The sequence below is a fragment of the Orycteropus afer genome, unplaced genomic scaffold (assembly GCF_000298275.1).
Source record: "Orycteropus afer afer isolate SDZICR_OR568_19922 unplaced genomic scaffold, OryAfe1.0 scaffold00145, whole genome shotgun sequence".
Classification (NCBI taxonomy): Eukaryota; Metazoa; Chordata; class Mammalia; order Tubulidentata; family Orycteropodidae; genus Orycteropus; species Orycteropus afer.
Window position 1 is genome coordinate 1,545,815 of NW_006921732.1, and position 23,349 is coordinate 1,569,163.

Genomic DNA, 23,349 nt, shown 5'->3' on the forward strand with positions numbered 1-23,349 from the left:
AAACTCTTTTGCACATACAGTACTGCATTGTCAGTGAAGGCAAACATGGGTATATGGGTGGATAGATGGGTGAACAGGCTGAACTAGGAGGTATGTCTATGAAGCAGGGAGTGTACCCAAGACCATGTATAGTGTTGGCAGACAATGGTCCTATGTGTATTTGTATGATCTGAATTCTCTGGTGTATAGTAGAACTGACAAGGGACAAGGTTGTAGTCACTTCTTGGTCACAGCTAGCTACCCAGAGGGACCAAGCAGTTGAACCTGTGGGCTTACGACCATAGTCACAGGGGAAATCAAGCTCAATTGGCATAACACACTACACAAAACATTGTTCCACCTCCTACTTTGGTGAGTACCGACTCGGATCTTAAAAGCTTGCAAGCAGCCATCTAGATGCATCGATGGGTCTCTTCTCCTTCAGAGCAAAGTAGAATGAAGAAAACCAAAGATTCACAGAATCAATTAGTCCTAGCGACTGGTACACCATGTGATCCAGAGCATATATGACTATGAGACCAGAAGAATTAGATGGTGCCCGACTACCACTGTCAACCACTCAGAGGAAGATCTATGTAGGAGATCCTGGATAGAGACAGGGAACAATGTGGAACAAAATCCAAAATTATTTGGGGGGAAAAAAAAGGAGGGACCAGGTTTGCGGGTCTGATAGAGCCTGGTGGAACCACTGAGACTATGGCCTCTAGCTGCCCTTCAGGTCTGGAATTGAAGTCACACCTGTGGCTTCCAGCCAAACAAAAGACAGCATAGGAGCTGAACATTTACCTGAGGCAGATATACTCCTTGGAGAGAAGAAGCATGGGAGAAAGAAGGGCTGTTTATGCACAGGGAGATAGCTCAGGGGGCAGGAGTACATGCAGGGATGGACACAGGGAAGAGGTGACTGTTGGGAGGAAGTGGGAGGGGAGCTGTTCCATTGTGGTAAATTGTAGTCAATGTCATGAAACAAAGTGTATGTGAACTGCCATATGGAAAGTGAATTTTCTCTGTAAATTTTCAACCAAATCACAATTAAAAAAAAAAAAAAAAGAGGGGGAAGAAAAAGCAGAGGGACAATGAAAAGGGGGAAGACCCTGAACAAGATGGATTGACATAGTGGCTGCAATAGTGGGCTTAAGCACAACAAAGATTGTGAGGATGACACAGAACCAGGCTGTGTTTCATGTCGTACATGAGGTCACTATGAGTTGGAACCTCCTCGACAGTATCTAACAACAACATGGGGGGTAAATACACATTTATAATCATTTAAGAAATCATTCATCTCTTCTTCAAGTATTTTTTTAGTAGCATGGTGTTGTTAGCTGCCATTAAGTTGACCCCTGACTCATGGCAACCCCACACACAGTGGAACAAAATGCTGCCTGGGCCTGTGCCATCCCCATGATCAGCTGTGGATCAGACCGTTGTGACCCATAAGGTTTTCACTGGTTGACTTTTGGAAGTGTATAACATGATTCTGTGACTGGCATGTGATTCCTCATAAGGGAATTACTATAAACCAGAACAAATACAACAAGAACAGTTAAGACAAGCAGAAGGTACACATCATACAATAACAGTATCTGCTTTACAATTCATTTGGAAAAAATTTGATTTATGCTATGGTTATAACTGTTTTAATTGTACTTATTTTCAAATATAATGATGCCTTGACCACTCCAACTCTACAATACCTGGGCCCAAGTGTGCTGTTACAGTGGATCACAGAGCTAACATCAAAATTCTTTCATATTTTGATGATCAAAACTTTCATCAAGATGAAGGTTTTAAATATTAAATAGTCCTATTCTCAAAATTAAGATAGATTTAAAGAGTAACATAAATATACGTAACCCAGAAAAGCCAGTGTTTCTGATCATCAACCTTGAAATAAGCAGGGGATTTCAGAGTTAAGAAAGTGGTTTGAGTGATCAAAATATCCATCCACTTCCACACTATGACAAATGTTCCATCAACAATAACAACCAGGTCACTTTGAAATGAGATACTTAACTACTCAGCCACACACTACATATAGCAGCTAAAGTCTATTTAATATAGACTGAATTCTAGTTTTCTTAAAACATAAAATCTGAGCTAATTTTAAGATTTAAAAGGAAAGGTTTGATATGGCACTAAATTCTATGCCCTGTAATACTAAAAATATTCATCACTAAACTAAGAAAGTAAAAGCCTAGTCACCACTGTGTAAGTGGCTCCCAACTAATAGACCAAAGTTGCCTTGGCTCTATTAGTAAAAATCTGTATCAACAAGAAGCATGGCCAACTTTGACTAACAATTTAAAGATAAATAACACTACTAAATGGGATTTAGTGATTGTAAAAATAAAAACTGATTTAAAAGCCATATTGAATTCACAGTTGTGTGTGTGTGTATGTGTGATTATATTTTTCAAATCGACACTTATGAAAATATTTTTTTCAAAGGAATACCTTATAAAACATACCAGGAAAGCACAGGTATAAAAAACTATACCTGCATGACCCTCAATGTATTCAAGATAGTTTTACACATTTAGACAACCAACATGAAATAAGAATGTGGGTAACTGCCACATTAGGGAAAAAAGATTGCCAGCTTGTATAGGGTCTAACTTAAAAACTAACTTTAGAATGTAGATTCATATTAAGGAAAAACACTGAAATGAAATTTAGAAAGAATCAGGAATCTGGCTAAAATTAAAAAAAAAAAACTAACAGTATTAAGAGTTGGCAAAGATGTGGAGCTCTTTTATTGCGTCAAACACTGTAGAAAAATATTTGACAGTATCTGCTAAAGCTGAACAAACATATATCCTATGATCCAGCAAGTTCATTCTAAGCTCAAGAGAAAAGAGTGCTTATGTATGCCAAAGACATATACAAGAACGTTCACAGAAGCTTTACCACAGTCAAAAACCAGAAGCAACCCAAATATCCTTCAGCAGTAGAATGGGTAAATTATGTATGTTCATACAATGTAACAATACACAGGAATGAGAACAAATTATTGATACACGTGACAATATGGATGAATTTCCAAGATATAATATTCAGTCAAAGAAGTTAAACTCAACAGAGTTCATGTTGCATGACTTCGATTATATGAAGTTCAAAAATGGACAAAAGTTATCCATGGTGACTGGTTACAATAAAGGTTTGAAGAAGGGGGTGGTAAATAACTATAAGGGGATATTAAGGAGTCTTCTGGGATGTTGAAAAATACTCTCCATCTGGATTTAAGTGGTAGTGGTTACATCAGGATTGGAGGAAGACTCATTAACAACTTGCGATTCACAGACGACACAACTCTGCTTGCGGAAAGTGAGGAGGACTTGGAGCACTTACTGATGAATTAAAGACTACAGTTTGCAGTATGGATTACACCTCAATATAAAGAAAACAAAAATCCTCACAACTGGACCAATGAGCTGCATCACAATCAATGGAAAAAAGATTGAAATTGTCAAAGACTTCATATTACGTGGTTCTACAATCAACACCAATGGAAACAGCAGTCAAATTATCAGTTGCCATATTGCATCAGGTAAATCTGCTGCAAAAGACCTATTTCAAGTGTTGAAGAGCAAAGATATCTCCTTTAAGATTAAGATGTGCCTGACCCAATCCATGGTATTTTCAACTGCTTCATATGCATGTGAGGGCTGGACAATGAATAAGGAAGATTGAAGAAGAGTTGATGCTTTTGAGTTGTGGTGCTGGCAAAGAATGCTGAAAGCACCACGGACTGCTAAACGGACTAACAAATCTGGCATGGAAGAAATGCAACTGGAATGCTCCTTGGAAGCGAGACTGGCCAGACTTCATCTCACCTACTTTTGTCATGTTGTCAGAAGGGACCATTCCCTGGAGAAGGATATCACTCTTAGTAAAGTAGAGAGTGAATGAAAAAGGTAAAGGCCCTCAACAAGATTAATTGACACAGTTGCTACAATGATGCACTAAGGTACAACAAGGATCATGGGGCTGGCACAGGACCAGGCAGTGTTTTGTTCTGCTGTACATAAGGTCACTATGAGTAGGAGATGACTCGATAGCACCTAACAACAATGTGTGTGTGTGTGTGTGTGTGCGTGCACATGTATAAATTCACTGAGTTAGACACTTAAGATTTATATACTTTATTATATGTAAATTATACCTTAATTTTTAAAAGAGAATGGTAAATATGTGCAGGGAAAAGACTATTTCCTTTAGAAACAAACAAATTTGAGTCCAAATCCTGGGTTGCTACATTTTACCTCTGTGATTTTAAGCAGGACATACTAAGTGGAGCTGTTCATAAATTAATACTTTATCAGGATGTTTCATCCCTCTGAGGACAATTAGAAGAAACCTTTATATTATCTTCTGATGAGATACACTTGCTATTTTTCTGAGTAACTGGTGAGTTTTGATTTTAAGAATAACATAAAAATATGGTAAGTCAACTTCCCTTTCAGAATAGCCATTTGAAAATCTGAAGGCAAATGTGTGTGACACAACTTCAGCTAGGCTACTGCACAGCAATATACATTGCATATAGTGTACTATACTTTCTATTATTTCGCTTTATTTTCATTTTATTCATTCTCCTCATTTACCTGTAATTTATCTAACTACATTGTTTGCAATTATTTACATTTGGGACAAGAGGTGAAGAACTCAAACAATCCTCATCCTATATAAAGGACCTAATACAAGATGTTGTATATAGTATGTTGTTGTTGCCATCAACTCGACTTGAGTTCATACCAACCTTACGTATAACGTGAAACACTGACTAGCCCTGTATTATTCTCACAATTCTTGGAATGTCTGAGCTCACAGTTGCAGCCATTGTGTATCCATCTCACTGAGAGTCTCCTTTTTTCTCTCTACTTTACCAAGTATGATATCCTTCTCAGTGACTGGTCTCTCCTGATATTTGTCCAAAATAAGCAAGATACAAGTTGAAGTCTCACCATCCATGTTTCTAAGGAGCATTCTGGCTGTATTTCCCCTAAGACTGACTGACTGTTCTTCTGGCAGTCCATGTTGTATTCAATAGTCTTTGCCAAAACCACAATTCAAATGTGCCAATTCTTCTTCAGTCTTCCTTTTTCATTGTCTGCTTTCACATGAGTATCAGGCAACTGAAAATACCATGGCTTGGGTCAGGTGTACCTTAGTCATCAAAGTGACATCTTTGATTTTTTTAAGATTTTAAAGGTCTTTTGCAGTAGATTTGCCCAATACAATATGCCATTGATATCTTGACTGCTGTTTCTTTGGACACTGTTTAATTAAGTAGAATGAAATCCTTGATAACATCAATTTCTTCACTATTATCATGATGTTATTTAATGGTTCAGTTGTGAGGATTTTCATTTTCTTTACGTTCAGGTTTAATTCATACTGAAGCCTGTAGTCTTTGATCTTCATCAGGAAGTGCTTCAAATTGTGTGCATTTTTGGAAAGCAAGACTGTGTCATTTGCATACTGCAGGTTGTTAATGAGTCTTCCATCAATGTTGATACTGCATTATTCTTCATATAGTTTGGCTTCTCGGATTATTTGTTCAGCCTACAGATTGAATTAAATATGGTGAAAGGATACAACGAAAGCACATGGATTTAAATAGTAACATAAAGGATGTGTTATACAAGGAAGAAAAAACAAAATTTCCCGACCCTGAGTTTTAATCGAAATTACAGAAACTCACTCTCCGAATCTTTGAAAATAATAGCAAATCTTCTTAATTTCTGATTATTTGCTTGTTGAGGTCTGAAGTAGTTTATGGACTCTAGATTTTTCCACTGAAAAACAGTACTTTAAATGTAGTCCATTACTGCTTTGTATCTCTATTCCTAGCTGGCATAGGATATCTTCAACAAGTAGGTGAAATGAGTTTGTGAATTTCTTACTACATATGTGGGCAGCCAGAAAATCAAGGTGTAGTCTTCATGTATTCAGCAGCAGCACAAGTAACAGTACCAATGCAACAGCAGCAGCACAAGATATCATTTATTAAGTTCTTACTATGTATTAGTTCTATACTAAGTATTTTATATATAGCTGATGTCTGATGGACTTGGCTCAAAGCAAAGAATACCAGAAAGATGTTTGCTTGTGTTTTATTGACTATGAAAAGGAATTTGATTGTGTGGATCATAACAAATTATGGATAACTTTGAGAAGAATGGGAATTCCAGAATACTTAATTGTACTCATGAGGAACCTGTACATAGACCAGGTGGCTGTCATTTGAACAGAACAAGGGGACACTACATGATTTAAAACCAGGAAGGGAGTTCATCAAGGTTGCATCCTTTTACCATATTTATTCAATCTGTATGCTGATTAAATAATCCGAGAAGCTGGACTGTATGAAGAAGAACGTGGCATCAGGATTGGAGGAAGGCTTATTAACCACCTGTGATATGCAGGTGACACAACTTGCTTGCTGAAAGTGAGGATGACTTAGAGCATTTACTGATGAATATTAAAGACTATAGTCTACAGTATGGATTACACCTCGACATAAAGAAAACAAAAATCCTCACAATTGGACCAATAAGCAGCATCACAATAAATGGAGAAAAGACTGAAGTTGTCAAAGACTTTATATTATCTGGTTCTATAATCAACACCAATGGAAACAGCAGTCAAGACATCAAATGATGTATTGCATTGAGCAAATCGGCTGCAAAAGACCTCTTCCAAGTGCTGGAGAGCAAAGATATCTCCTTGAAGACTAGGATGCACCTAACCCAATCCATGGTATTTTCAATTGCCTCTTATGCATGTGAGAGCTGGACAATGAATAAGGAAGAACAAAGAAGAGTTGATGCTTTTGAGTTGTGGTATTGGCAAAGAATGTTTAAAGGACCAAGGACTGCTAAAAGGACTAACAAATCTGTCCCGGAAGAAGTACAGCCAGAATGCTCCTTGGAAGCGAGACTAGCCCCGACTTCATCTCACCTACGTGTCATATTGTCAGAAAAGACCATTCTCTGAATAAGGATGTCATGCTTGGTACACTGGAGAGTCAACAAAAGAGGAAAAGGCTTTCAATTAGACAGAGAGACATGGAGGCTGCAGCGATGGGCTCAGGTATAGTGGGGATCATGAGGCTGGCACAGGACCAGGCAGTGTTTTGTTCTGTTGTACATAAGGTCATGATGAGTCGGAGACAACTTGACGACAAATTAACAACAACAAGCATTTAATCTATAATATCTTATTCAATCTCTATTCTATCACTAGAAGATGGAGATCACTATCCTCATTTTATGAATAAGGGAACTTAGGCTCTGAGAGATTAGGAAAACTGATCACGATCCATCTCACAGCTATTAAATGGTAGATGTAGGGCTAAAATACAGATTTGACTATATGATGTACATTGAAAAGCTCTTGTATAATATATCAATTCTACTCTGTCCTATACCTAACTTTTACTAAAATCATTTATCCCTTTCTTTTAAAAAAAAAGGACCTTCTTCCAATTCTATAGAACTTTCAGAGGCGAGAGCAGAAATCATTGAATACAGTGCTCATTTTTTTGCCAGAAGTTAATGGGAAGTTTTATTTGGAATCTAGCTGATGGGTTTCTATATGCTGTACTCAGTTTCAGGGGTCCTAATCACAGGTACAAATCTGTCTTAGAAGAAGTACAGCTGAGTGCTCCTTTGAAGCAAGAATGCCAGACTTCATCTCTCTTACTCTGCTCATGTTATCAGGAGGAACCAGTACCTGGAGAAGGGTATAATGCTTGGTAGAGGGTCAGTGAAAAAAAGGAAGACTCTCAACAAGATGGACTGACACAGTGGCTACAACAATGGGCTCAAGCACAGCATCGACACTGAAGATGGCATGGGACCAGGCAATTTGTCATTCTGTTGTACATAGGGTCGCTGTGAGTAGGAACTGATTTAATGGCACTGAACAACAACAACAATCATAGGTATGAAAAATTAAAAGAAGCTGAAGCAACAGACACTCTAGCCTTGATTGACACAGAGAACATATTATTAGTAAGTAATTTCATATACAGAGTAAACTCCAGAGAGAGACTGTTTAACTCCATACAGTCAACAGTTATTTATAAAGCATCTATGTCCCAGATAAAAAAAATACAGCAATAAAGAGAAATGGTCTTTGTACTAATAGAGCATACAGTCTAGTGAGAAAAAAAGATAACCAAACAGATTATGTATTATGAAAGAAGAAATAAATGGTTCTAAAGAATAGGCAGGAGGGCATTGTAGGACAATGGGACGGACACAGAAAGAATGACAGGACTAGGACAGAAAAGCAGGCTGAAGTAACAAGTACAGAGACCATGAATGGGCATATAATCTATTCAAGGAATGGAAAGAAGTTCCTTATGAGTAGGCACAGTGAGCAAGGAGAATAGTACAAGATGAACTAGAAAGGTAGGGAAGGGTCTGATCAAGCAAGGACTTACAGGCCATGGTAAAGAATTGACTTGAACAACAATGGAAAACTTTTTAAAGGTTTTAAGTAAGGAAATAACATAATCTGATTAGTGTTTGGAAACAAGCATGCTTCTAATAGCCTTGCTGTTGTCTGTACTATATCTTAATTAAAAAATTAAAAAAAATGTAAAAAGTATCTCCCCATAAAGAAACAAAGGCAACATTTCAGAAATATCTGGGGTTCAGATTTAAAGTACAACTGCTGAAATTAGAAATTAATACATGATTCTATAAATGGAACAAATAATCTGAATCAAATATGAGTTTAATATAGTTTCTCTACAACAACAACATAGTAACCTGTTAAAATCTTCTAGGCAGGCAGGCATATACATTGTGCTTCCTTTGATAGACTACTACCGTAGCATTTATCCAGCTGGTAGGAGAAAGTGTGATGGAAACATCTATTATAGCTGATCTCTCATTTACCATACTATACAAAATGAGTTTTCAGTTGTAAAATCTGATCATTGCAATGTACTTAATAATTAGGGTAATTTTAAAATTGTACCCACCCTATCTATATAGCACTCCTTACTCATGGAATTACAATCAAAAACAACTATTTTCAGACCTACCTCACTTTCAATATAGAGTTAAAAATAGAGCACAATGATCTATATGAGAAAACATCAGTATTGATTTGGTACCTTTTTTTCTTGTTGTTGGCATACAACTCAAAAGAAAAGAATATAAACTGAACATTTACCAAACATTTACCTAATTTATTTGTGAAGGCTTTAAGGTGGCAAAACCTTACCAACAGTACAGCTGTCTTCAAGTACCACATCAACATTTCTGTCTCTGTACTCAACCCTGAAATCCAACATCCGAGGTTGCCTTTCTACAATTTGCCTGGATGGTATTACAGGTCGAAATGCTGAAGAGGAAGAGGGAGCAGGAGCTGAAGCTGAATGAAGTACTGGATCAAATGCAGGTCCAGGTATGGTCTCACCTCCATATTCACTGAAATGTTGACAGGAAAAAAAAAAAAAAATGAGGATTACTGTCAACCAAATCATTACATAATACCACTAGGGACCATTCTCCATCCTTTGGTTATGTTGTTGTTCTTACTGTGTTTACCTACCTGTGCATCAAGGCTTAACCTAGGTTCTACCACCTCCATGAAATCTTCCCTAGTGACAGAAGGTTACAGTTACAACCCCCCTCCATCTTTACCATTCTATGCCTATTAACAATATCATATCATTTAGCATTTAATGAGATTATTGCCTTATGTCTGATGATATTAATAAAATACTATTTTAAACTCACTGAATTAAGCACATTATTTTCTCCCTTGCTCATTCTCATTTACTCACTGATAACTTGACTCATTTACTCTACTTTCCACAAAGACTATTTAAAAACTTCTCCACCATCCTCAAACCTACATTCACTCCATCTCACACCTCACTCTCAAAAGATGATATTGTTTCCTACTTTTCAGAGAAGATAGAGGCCATCAAGAGGAATTCTCTCATCTTCTTGACATCAAATCCATAAACTAAACTCTTTCTCCCTTTCTGTAAAATAGAGAAGACATCATTCCTCCTATCTATGCAAAACCTAAAACTGTCTTCTCATTAGCTTTCCACTGTGGATTATCATCTTCCTTTCCCGTATCTGCAACTTTTACCTCTTTTCTAGATTCTCTCAATAACATTCAAACATAAGAATCTCTCTATTATAAAGAAAAATAAAAATGAAATCCTGGCCTTACCCATTTAATAGCTATCTCACTTGTAAAATGGGAAAATAATTATATTTGCAATGATTAAATCAGACAGTATAAAGGAAGGGCTTAGTGTAACGTCTGCTAACTTGCAAGACTTCAAACCTCAAATTTAGGATACTAGGTAAGATTAGTTACTTAGGAGGGGAGGAGATTTCCTTCTATTTGCATACATTTTCATCAGTATCACCTGGCAGGTTCAAGCCTCCTGTTTTGTTCACCTTTCTCACAACTAGCTTCTTGGTATCTCCTCAAAGACACTAACAGAAGCTGGACAGTGTGTGTTTCTCAGAAGTCTTAGCCCAGCTCCATGGAACCTCTCTGAGCTTCAACATTTTGCTAACCACTCTGTTCCCTAGACCTGGTAACTTCCTCCAGCAGTTATTATATCTAGGTTACTTCAGTTTTCCCTTTTTGCTCCTTTAGCTCTCCATACTGTGTAACCAGTCCTCCGTTAAATTCCCTCTGCTGAAACAACTTGTGTGGTATCATTTTCCTGATGGATTCTGACACAATGAAGGGGCCCCAGGAAATAAACCCCCAAAGATGGGATTCAGCAATTGGCTTGATTATATTCTTAATGTTCAATGCAGTATGAACTCTTTGCCAATGGAAAATGGGATACTAGTGATCCATGCCATGCACTGACACAATGATTAACTAAATTAACACTTATAGTTAATTATGACAACATGCCTATTGAAACAAGTGCCTAAGGGGACCAAATGACTGCTGCACATGACCATTATGGTAGCAATAATGACAAGTGCTGTAGAATGACTGCTTCTAACTCTAGTAGAGAACTCAACACAAAGTGACAAGCTCAGAGTTTTAAACTCTCAGCTCAAGTCATGATAAGAGAGCTACAAAAAAAACCCATTGCCATTGAGTCAATTCCAACTCATAGCAACCCCCACTGGGTTTCCAAGGCAGTAGTAAATCTTTATGGAAGTAGGTTGCCCAGTCTTCTTTCTGTGGAGTGGCTGGTGGTTTGAACCACTGATGTTCTAGTTAGCAGTCAAATGTCTTAGGCACTGCACCACCAAAGCTCCTTAAGAGACCTACAGAGCTTCAAAAATGGCCCCAAAAGAGTTTCTTATTTCTTATAATTGCAGAGACCTTTCTGAGAATTAGATTCAAACTGTAATTGTGCAGATTGCAGAATTACAGTGAAAGTTGAATATCATACTTTCTAAGTGAAAGTTAAGACATTATTTTGGAAGTAGTGGAATCCTAAGGCATAGAATGTGGACATATAGGTGGACTCGGATGAAGGTTAGAACCTTGAACTCCTAGAGTCTTTCTTAGCCTCTTTTGTACTGCAGCCTCCTGCCATGACTGTAGCTACCCCTGCTAAAGAATTCTGTAATACTCTTACCTAAGACAGTTGCCTTGAAAGGACATGCCTAGTTTCAAAACCCACCCCCTACTATTTCTTATTATCTCTATAATCAGATCTAGGCATGCAACAAAAGAACAAATTCAATGTCTTAAATGAAAGGAAATAGCTTAGAGAAAAATAAGATTTTGATAAATTATATCAGCAAAAACCTTAGGAATAATTATGGAAATGAATTTAAAGGATATTTTATCAAAAGAGTTTGGATTGGGCCAAATGTAACATGTTAGCTTAACCTGCCGCAATCCAAAAAAAAAAAAAAAATCACTCCCATCGAGTCAGTTCTGACTCATGGCAACCTCTCCTTGGCTTTCCGAAGCAGTATCTCTATGGAAATAGATTGCCCAGTCTTCCTTCCCTGGAATAGCTGGTGAGTTTGAACCACCAGCCTTCTGGTTAGCATTCAAATGCCTTAAGCACTTCACAGCCAGAGCTCGTATATATGTACCTCCAAAAGATAGCTTATTGGGTGAATGAAATTTAAATCTCAAAGGAGTTTACATTTAATGAGGGTAAAGATGCCTGAACTTTCCTGGCAGAGGGTAGAATAAATCCAGATGCTTTTAAAAAAGAAAAAAAAAAAAAAAAAGGAATGCTGGAGTGAACTTCTGGTACCATAGTGGCTATGCTACCATAGCCATTAGGGAGCTCTGGTAGCATAGTGGCTGAGGCACTTGACTAATAATCAGAAGGCTGGTGGTTCAAACCCACCAGCCACTCCTCGGAAGGAAGATGGGGCATTCTACTTCCGTAATGATACTGCCTCGGAAACCCAAGGAAGGGTGGCTAAGAGTTGGGTCTGACTCAACGGCACATAACAACTACAACAGAGTGAGCTTACCATGTAAATACACACACACACTACATTGTCCATGAGGTCCCGGAAGACATTATCTTCACTAACACATTGAGAAATACATTAGTAAGGGAAGCCGCATTCTTGAAAATCTCAGTAGTACTTGTCTTTTATGAGTTAGGAATGTAGCTAGAAGATAACATCACTGAGAAAAGCTCCCTAATGGGCATGACGAGATTCCAGAGTGGCAAAGGTCAAATGGTAGAATTAGAAAAAGGTCAGAGTAATTATCTTGATGGACAGCATGGACAAAAAGTAGCAATGAGAAGGTCTCAACCTGCAGAAATCTTTGTTGTTGTTATTAGTTGTTGTCAAGTCAGCTCCAACTCATGGTGACCTTATGCTTATGTATAATAAAATGTTGCCCAGTTTTCTGCCATCTTCATGATCATTTGAGTCCACTGCAGAAATTTTGAGTAGTTGTTATCATGGCACTTCTAGTGACACTACTAAAATATTACTTGATCTATGTAACAGTAGAAATCTTACACCCGAGTTTAGTGGCTACAATAGAGAATCACTCTCCGTCTCCAAACTCAAGTTAGTTCATAGATATAAAGCCCCAAATTAAAGAGGAAGCCTGGTCTTCCCCAAAGACCATACAACCAAGTCACAAGTATGTATTGTAAAAATTCTCCTAAGATTTCCCCTAAGAGATCTGCAGCCATTTACTAGGATGTATGCACACTGTTACAAGGAAAATATCCAGACCTTTAGGGACTACTAGATGCTGGTTCTGAACTGACACTAATTCCTGTGGATACAAACCTGAGAGATTATGATGGTAAATAAAGTTTGGGCCCACGTCCATCTCATAACCAATCAGTCTATCAACCACTATGCAATTATTTCCCCACATCCCGAATGTATCATTGAAAGAGACACAGTAACTGGTAGATATCCTACATTAACTTATTATTATTGGGTTATTAAGTAGGAAGGAACAACAGGAAGCAAGTGATTTTGTATACACTTTTTCTCTATTCTAATTTGCAAGCACCAAGACAAAGTTTTACTTTTACCTAGCAGTATAAACAACATACATTTACTGTCCTTTCATGAAGATATGTCAATTCTCCTGCTCTTTCTTATAATCTAGTCTTGAGAGGAGAAGCCCAGGTGGAGCAAGTGGTTAAGTACTCAACTGGTAACTGAAAGGTCAGCAGTTCAAACCTACCAGCTGCTCCACAGGAGAAAGATGTGGCAGTATGCTTCTGTAAAGATGTACAGCCTTGGAAACTCTATGTGATGGTTCTACTCTGTTCTAAGAATAACAATGAGTTGGAGAATCCTGATCACCTAGACATTCCACAGAACATCCTATTAATGATTATGTGGACTGGTCCTAAGGAGCAGGAAATAGAAATTAATTAGATGCTTTGGTAAATAAGAAACATGTGTGCTAGAGATTAGAAGATAGGCCCCACAAAAATGCATGGGGCTGCTATGATGGTGAAGTTTCTGGGAGTCCAGTAGTCAGGAACATGTCAAGGTGAAAGACCTGTTGCTATGTCTTATACTTCACATCAATAAGTAAGAGTTAACTAAGGCAACTGAGTAAGAAAAATTTGGCTTTGGTGAGAAGAGGTATTAAAAGCTTGTAAGGAGCCATGTAAGGTACAACTATTAGTCTCTCCCCATCTGGAGCAAAGATAAGTGAAGAAAATCCAAGATACAAGGGAACAATTAGACCAAATGACTAACAGACCATGTGAACACCAGCCTCCACGATCCTGAGACCAGAACTAGATGGTGCTTGGCAAACACTGCTGACCACTCTGAGAGGCATCATAATAGGAAGTCCCGGAGAGTGTGTGAGAAAAATGTAGAACAAAACTCAAAATCATAAAAAAAAAGAAAGAAAAAGACCAAGTTTACTGATCTGATAGAGACTGGTGGAACTCTTGAGATTATGGCCTGGAACTTGAAGCCTGGAACTGAACTCATCCTTGTGTCTCAACTTTTAAACAAACAGTAGGCTTATAAAGTGAACAGTAACACCAGGGAGGTACCTACTCCTTAGAACAATCAACCATACAGAGCAGCATTTGCTCAGAAGGCAAGAAGGGATGAGAAAGGAAGACAAAGGGAAACAGTAAACACAGGAAGTGGGAAGAGTGCTATTAAATTGTGGGGAATACAATCAATGTCACAAAACAAAATATGAATTGTTGAATGGAAAACCAATTTGTTCTGTAAACTTTCACACAAATCACAATCAAAAAAAGAAAAAAAAATGGACTGAGAAGGGGAAAAAAATGGTTAAGTGTAATATGCTGGCAACAATCAAAAACAGACTGCTGTAGCATTATAGAACAAAGATATCTCTGAAAGACAGTAGTGAAAGAAAATTCTTCCAGTGGGAGAACTTAAGGTGGAGAGTACCACTTCATGTAGAAGGAAAGACAGCCTGAGATACAAATGTACACTAAATCATGATCAATAGTTAATGGGTTGGGCAGCTGACCAAGAACTTGGAAAGAATAAAACTGGAAAACTAGGTGATAGGAAGTCTCTGGATGAGACATGGAAATGGATCTTTCAGAATCGACCCAAAATATATTTGTTTCCCATGTGAATGTTCACTATCATCTATCCAATAAAATAAAGTCTCTTGATAACATGGATAAAAGCAAAAAACCAAACCTACTGCCATTGAGTTGATTCTGACTCATAGTGACCTCCATTGGGTTTCCAAGGCTGTAAATCTTTACAAAATAGATCGCCTCATCTTCCACCTGTGGAGCAGCTGGTGGGTTTGAAACACCAACTTTCCAGTTAGCAGCCAAATGCCTTACCCACTATGCCTCCAGAACTCCTTAATAATGTGGACAAGATGACCATTTTCAATTGGTGTCCATCAGCTTCTTCCTTTTGCTACTGTGGCGCTGTTAAGTGCATTAATGCACAATGTGGCCATATGCCAACAGAGATGGAGATTAGGCATGGACGCACAACATGGATTTTCCTTTGCCAAAGCTAGCTCTGGCTAAGAAAACTAGAAGCCTAAATTGTAAAAGGCAGAGACCAACGATCATTCTCATGATGGAGGAAGCAATGATTTGTGATCACTAAAAGAGACACGGTTTTAGATATAAAATTGTCTTCCTTGACAGTAATACTTCTGTTAGTACCATCACTCATGAATTTAGGGAATGCCTTATTGACCTTCAACAAGATGGACTGACACAGTGACTGCAACAATGGGCTCAAACATAGCAATGACTTTTGTGAGGATGGCACAGGACCAGGCAGTTTTTCGTTCTACTGTACATACAGGATCACTATGGGTTGGGACTGACTGGACAGCACTTAATGCCAACAATATTATTGATGTATGGTTTCCTACATGACACTGGTATTCATGCAGAAATTCATTTCACAGCAAAAGAAGTATAGCTTTAGACTCATTCATGCATACCATTAGACAGAAGTAACTAGTTTGGAAGAACAGTGGAAAGGCTTACTGGAGGCTCAGGTATAGCACAGATAGGCAATACCCTCCTCAAAATGTGAGGTTCCACCTTAAAGAATGTAGTATATGCTTTATATCAGTGACCAAAACATGATGCTATTTCTCAATTTGCCTGAAAACACAGGTTTGGAAATTGGGTGGTGGTAGTGGCTCTTATTACGCCTAACAATTTACCAAATTTTTCTTTCCTTCAACTTTAGGCTCAGATGGTTCAAAGATACAATATTTCCATTGAATTAGAGCTTGATAATGCCACTTTGCCATTTTGGACTCCTCATGCTAATGAATCAACTCACAAAGAAAAGGGTTCTAACTGGGATAACTGGTCTTTATTACCAATGGGGAGGGGGACTGGGTTGCTGCTACACAACAGACTATGTCTGGAGTCATGGATATTTTCTGGGGCATATCCGAAACAAAGGTTAATGGAAAACTATAACTATCCACAAAAAAAAAAAAAAAAAATCAGCCCCACTGAGGATTCTGATTTTTCAAGAATGAATGTTTGAGATATCCATACCAGGTAAAGAGAACCCAGACCATCTGAGGTACTGGCTGGGGGCAGAGGAGATATAAAATAAATAGTGAAAGAAAAAACAATATCAACTATGGCCTTATAACCAGAAACAGAAATAAGGACTACAGCAGCACTTACGTACATGTTCACACACAGATTCATTTTATCAGCACTCTACTCTTGTAGTGCCTAAGGCATTTGACTGCTGGCCAGAAGGCCAGTGGTTCAAATCCACCAGCCACTCCCTGGAAGAAACACTGGGCAATCTACTTCCGTAGAGATACCACCTCATAAACCCAAGGAGGGGTCACTATGAGTCTAATCAACTTGAGGGCGATGAGTTTGTTTGTTTGTTTGTTTATCTATCTATTTATTTATTTATTTAGGCCCTACCAGTGACATATCACCTCAGCCGTGGCATTTTATTCTAGCATCAGCCACTGGTATAACTTTCTAGTTTCTTTCAGAACTCCAAAACAAGCTTCTTTGCATACTCTCAGAGGTACCAGTATCAGCTGAGCAGAATCTCCTTCTCATATGTTTGTTGGGTTCTTCCTCTAAGCTCCAAATTTCTGTTAATCTCAACCTCTTTCCATTATTCTTCCACTACTAAGAGCTCTGGTGGTGTAATGCCTAAGGCATTTGACTGCAAACCAGAAGCCTACCAGTTCAAACCCACCACCCACTCCTCGGAAGGAAGATTGGGCAAACTGCTTTCATAGAGATACCACCTCAGAAACCCAAGAAAGAGTCACTATGAGTTGGATCCAACTCAACAGCAGTGAGCAGCAGCACTAGGAGTGATAGCTATTTCCTGCAGTCATTACATACGGGTTATCTCAATATACTTTTTTGCTCTTTCAGTCTTATGCAAATCTGTATAACTAATTCCCTATGTGATATTTCTTCTGTTGAAATTTCTAACATTTTCTTTTCTCTCTACCAAATCTAGGACATAGTGTTTTAATCAAAGCAGGCTATTTTTTATGTTTGTCAAGCAAACATACCAAGATGATTTTATTTAAAGCTTGAGAATTATTTTATTGGCTATCATTACTCCATTTCAAGATCAATAAAAAATGACTTTAACAAATAAAAACAAGAATGAGATATCATCTCACTCCAGCAATAACAGCAAAGTTCAACAAGACAGAAAACAACAAATGCTGGTGATGCTGTGGAAAGACTAGAACTCTCATGCACTACTGGTGGGACTGTAAAGGTACAATCACTGTGGAAAACAGTATGATACTTCCTTAAAAGCTGGAAATACCATTTGACCGAGCAATCCCATTGCCAGGAATATGTCCTAAAGAGGTGAGACCTAGGACACGAATAGATATATGCACACTCATGTGCACTGCAGCACTATTTATAATAGGAAAGAGATGGAAACAACCTAAGTGCCCAGCAACAGATGAATGGATACACACAATATAATACACTATGCAATATTAATGAATAATGAAGAATCTGCAAAACACCTCATAACATGGATGAACTTGGAAGGCATTATGCTGAGTAAAGTAAGTCAATCAAAGGACAAATATTGTATGACTCAGCTATTATAAAAGTCAAAGAAAGGTTTACACAAGGAAGGGAATTTTCTTTGTTGGTTACTGGGGATAGGAGGTGAGGAGAAAGGAGGGAAAATAGATGGATATTTAAGAGACACATGTTGATATAGATGAAGGGAAAAGCAACATACAAAAGCACATGAGGAGTACCATATCACTAAGGAAAAAGAAGACAGAGAGAGGTGCCAAGGAGGGGGAAAAAGGACTCTAAATTTTGAATAAAGAACTTTTCATTAGCAAGTCAAAAAAATGAGAAAGGAAAGTTGCCACTAACTAATGAATGATCCAATCAGATTTGACTAATGTTCAATGATATCCAAAGAGTGTAAAGGTATCAAAAAATTGTTAACTCAGAGAAGCAGAAATTTATTTTTCATCTATGAAAATCCTCACTCTATAATTTGACATTCTCACTATTCTTTTCTATTTAACTAAAATTTTTGAAAACTCAAAGATACCAACTGGCAAGGGAAATTCTATGGCAAAATCTAGGATCTAAACGTCAACTAAAGAACTGTTTTTATCTTACTCAGTTTTCCTTCACAAACCACACAGACTTTTGGAAGGCAATGAACAAAGCAAAGTAAACAAGAACTCTGTACTTGCTTATTATTTCAATTCTTTAAAGCCCAACCCATGGTAAAACCTCGGAGTACAAAAAAAAAAAAAAAAGTGTTTTAAAGCTAAACTTGTGGATAAAATCAGACTTTTCAAATAAGCATGAGAAAAAACAACACACAGAAACTAATCAGCCAAAATGAGCATTTTCTAAATCAGACAACCTGGTTATTTATATATTCTGAAAGCATAATGGTCAAGCTTTGAAAACAAACCTTGTCTTCTAGGTGTCCACAATGAATTAAACAATGGGCAAATTAATATTCTGTCATAAAATAAACATGAGTCAGTAAATACCACTCACTCAGCCAATAAGTTCAATTACACTATTACTTCGTAAAGGTAATTTTTAGAAAACGTAACATTTGCTTTCTACAAGTAATTAACTAGCACTTTTTCTGACAATATTTCCAAAAATTGTGTTAGAAGAGGCTTTGGACAATATGCTGAATAAATAAAATATCATATACCAAGATGTAGTGAATACATATATATACATTCAGTGTTTATTTATGATTCAATGAATGGTTTACATTTACTGAATAAGTTACACACGATATAAATATACTGGGTTAGCAATATGTTGTCTAGTGAAATAAGTATTAAAGAGTCAGAAGACTTGATTGTATCCTTGACTCTGTAAACATCTTGCTGTATGTATCATCTGGGCCGAGTCATTTCATGCCTTATTAACACTACCTGTAAAATGAGGGATATAATATCTGCCTTTCATAGCTTACACTGAAACAGTAACTGAAAAACAAAGCTGTGGGAAAAAGATGTTATAGATGTACACAGCATTTTAACTTTGTTACCCAAAGGAAAAAAATCTTAAAGTTGTTACATGCCTGCTTTATTGACCCTGAAAAGGACAGAATGATATAGGAGAAAGGACATGGCTTTTAGAATGAAATGATCCAGACTTCCCTATCTACTAGATTTGTGACCTTGGATAATCTATATAACCTCTCTAACCTTAGTTTCTGTGAAATATGAACATTTACATGTTGTAATATACATGCATATTATACTAATATTCAGTAATGAGTATTCAGTATTTTAAATGAGGAAAACTGTGTCAACTGCCTAGCACAGTGTGTGACACTTTATGACTACATTAAAAATCAGATTTCCACTTTTAAATTCACACATAAAATCAGATTTCAAAAACAGCTACAAAGCACAAGGATAAGGGCTTTTCTTCCTCTAAAAATAATTTATGTATTTAAAAAAGAAACTCCTTTACATTGCCTATAAATATTTTAATTTTTTATTACCTGTGGTCAAAAGAATTAGGAATCAATATATCTAACAGTGTTGTGGATATTTAATTACTTCTCATCAAAAAGTTCATTATCTCATGAGTATATTACACAACACAACAATTTCTTTAAATGATGTTACTTGGTACCTCTCGCCACTGTTAAGGAATAAACTGACAAATTAAGAGTGAGTTGTATGCACAAGATTCTATTAAATTTTACTACAAAATCCATACAAATACCCTCCTAACTACTTGCATATACCATTCCCACTTTCAGAGGTAAGCCTACCAGTACAAAGAGCCTACTTTTATTTTCCTCTGGTCAACAGACACATAATGAACTTTCAGATATATCAAACTCACAGTGATTTAAAAGCTAAAAAACAAAGTTAGAAAGGAACATGTTGTTGTTATGTGCCATCGAGTCAGACCCAACTCATAGCGACCCCTCCTTGGGTTTCCAAGGCAGTACCACTACGGAAGTAGATTGTCCCATCTTCCTTCCGAGGAGTGGCTGGTGGGTTTGAACCCCCAGGCTTCTGGTTAGCAATCCAGTGCCTTAGGCACTATGCTACCAGAGCTCCCAGAAAGGAATATAGTTAAGAATATTACTAATGCAACTAATTTTCTCTTGTGGACACATGATTCATTCCTTTAAAACAAGCAAATAAAACAAATAACAACAAAAACCCTACTCTTGTGAAAGTTAAGCCCCAAATATTATTATAGTAATCTTATTAGAAATCAATTCAGTTCTGAATCTTTACTCATCAACAAAATTTAATCAAAGAGTATCATCTGTGACAGGAGACACAGGACATTTCCAAGGAAAAGGGATTTCCACAGTTCACCCATAGCAAATACTATTAGCTGTAAGATATATCCAATATATACTCAGAATCAAGCAGCTGAGCCCACAAGAGTTTAGCAAAGCAAAAATTTTGGCACATAAAATGGTAATAACATTTACTCAAGAATAAAACTGGAACCATATTTAGCAGTCCAAAATTTTCTAAATCAGGGAGGGGAATAAAGATCATGAAAGAAGTACCTTTAATCATTTGGTTTGCTTTCTAGACAAGGACTTCAACAGAATCAAATACTTTCCAACTCACCTACCTCCCCCCTAACCACCCCCCAAAAAAGCAGGTAGAAACTCTGGAAATCAGTCACATTTACTCTGGATGAAATTCTTTCTGACAATTTAAAAAAGAAGGTATGGATGATAGGTCTGCTGATCAATGACTTCACCTAAAAGTCGTAAGAGTGATATACCTATATTCCTAGAAAATTTTGCTTCTACCCTAAAAACAGTTTTCTATAAAATATAGAACATTTTTCGGTTCATGGTGAATATTTTGATGTTTGTGCCACAGCACTTCCCTTCCTCTCCAAAACAACCTCATTCCTATTATGCTGCTTCTATTCGCCTCGTCTGCACCTAGTATATTATGCTTTAGTGACTTAGAAATCCCAATTGCCAAACTTCAAGCCAAAGTTTGAACTGAGAGGAAGAGAAAATAAATCAAGTACAGGCAGTCCCAGAGTTACCAATGTCCCACTTAAAACTCCTATTTATCCATTAATGTTACGTAAATTTGCCCTCACTCTGAAATAAATTCAGCACAGTCACCCTCACTTGCTGCACTGCAGCTTCTAAACCACTGAAAAGGCTTCTGATCCTTTTCTGTAACTAAAGTAAGGCTAAATAATAAATAAGAACTGTATGTACCTGTTCCAATTTATCTACCAATTTTTAAAGACAGTTAGAAATGGATCTCCTTTGTAACCCTGAGACTACTTGTAATCAAACTACTATTAGAAGGGAGTAAAATTTTATCTCCTATGACTTTGCAATGTGTTTTTTTAATCCCAAATCAGAGTTTCCTATTTTAAGGAGAGAAAAGTTATAAATTTATTTTTAACTTAAAACAGTATTTTGTAACTATTATGGTACTCTTGGCACCATCTTCTCATTTTACCTTCTGGCAATAACACAAAACCACTAAGACCATTCCACATATTAACGCTAGATTCTTAAGGTAAAATAGTTCAAAAGTCTACTAAGTGTAATTATTAAGGACTTACTCAAATAGTCACACATTATAATATACTTAATCTATAAACCAAAATGGAGGAAAAAAGACTATAATAAGGCTGGAAGTAAAGCCTGTATAGTCAGATGATAAGCAAACTCTGGGGCTACTGACTGTATCTCGTTTTCTCAATGCCAATGGTTGAAAGGATTTAATTCCTTCCAAATTATGAATCAGAAGATGACTTTGAAAAGCTTTCTTAAAATGTAAGTAAAATCTCTTTAAAGGTAGTATAACCCAACCTGAAATAAAGTTATAGAGTTAAAAATTAAAGACTTTAAAGAAATAATATAACAATTAAATGTCTGAAAGAATGACTGTATTAATAAACTTACATATGAAAGCCAAATGCTCTATTAAATAGTGAAACAAAAGATAATTAACAATTTAACAATTTTTGCTCTATTAAATTCTCATCTTACCATTAAGGGCCTTGTAACATACCTTTGTAGAATGCCATTTTCCTGGGGTATTACACCATTGATAGCTGCCTGCAAACAAAAACAAAGACGACCACTTAAAAAGAAACAGAAAAATGTTGGAGGGAAGAGGGATACACTGTAAACGACAATAAGTATACTTTGAAAAACTTGTTTATACAAAACATTTAATGTTTTCTTCTTGTTGTTGTTAATGTGCCTTCCAGTCAGACCCAACTCATAGCAACCCCTCCTTGGGTTTCCGAGGCAGTATCACTACGAAAGTAGATTGCCCCATCTTCCTTCCCAGGAGTGGCTGGGTGGGTTTGAACCTCCAGTATTCTGGTTAGCAGTCAAATCCCTTAGGCACTGCACTACCTGTTTTCTTAGTGATACAAAATATTCTCAATTAAACATTCCTCTAAAACACCCACTGCCATCCAGTCAGATCCGACTCATAGTGACCCCTACTTGGCTTTCTGATGTGGTATCACTACGGAAGTAGATTGCCCAACCTTCCTTCCAAGGAGTGGCTGGTGGGTTTGAACTGCCAGCCTTAGGCACTACACTATCGGAACTCCTGTAAATATTCCTCTACTTCTCAATAATAAAACCATTATTCTAAGAGATTTAAAAGCTTGCATTTGGCATTTAATATTCCTTAAGTCAGGAACCTGGACAGAAGAGCAGTCAGCCCAGGGTTACAGAGACACCCGAAGTAGCAAGCGGGAAAGGCAGGAGAAAGGGTATTAAAAGCCAGAAGAGCAGTCAACCCTAGGGTTACAGGTGAGGAGAGACAACTCAGGGACGCCCGAAGTAGCAAGCGGGAAGAACAGGAGAAAGGGGATTAAAAGCCAGGAAGCCAGAGAGAAGAGCAGTCAGCCTAAGGGATTAGGCGAGGAGA

The 23,349-nt window shown here is 37.2% G+C and overlaps 1 protein-coding gene across 1 annotated transcript in view; it reads right to left on the reverse strand.

Annotated features, from left to right (window-relative positions):
• Positions 1-23,349, reverse strand: part of FAF1 (Fas associated factor 1) — a 734,611-nt gene that overhangs the window by 555,899 nt on the left and 155,363 nt on the right. The window contains exons 3-4 of the mRNA XM_042781660.1: positions 22,471-22,517; positions 9,247-9,452 (exon numbers count right to left, since the gene is read on the reverse strand). Of these exons, the coding sequence (XP_042637594.1) occupies positions 9,247-9,452; positions 22,471-22,517 (253 nt within the window). The remainder of the gene's footprint in view (positions 1-9,246; positions 9,453-22,470; positions 22,518-23,349) is intronic.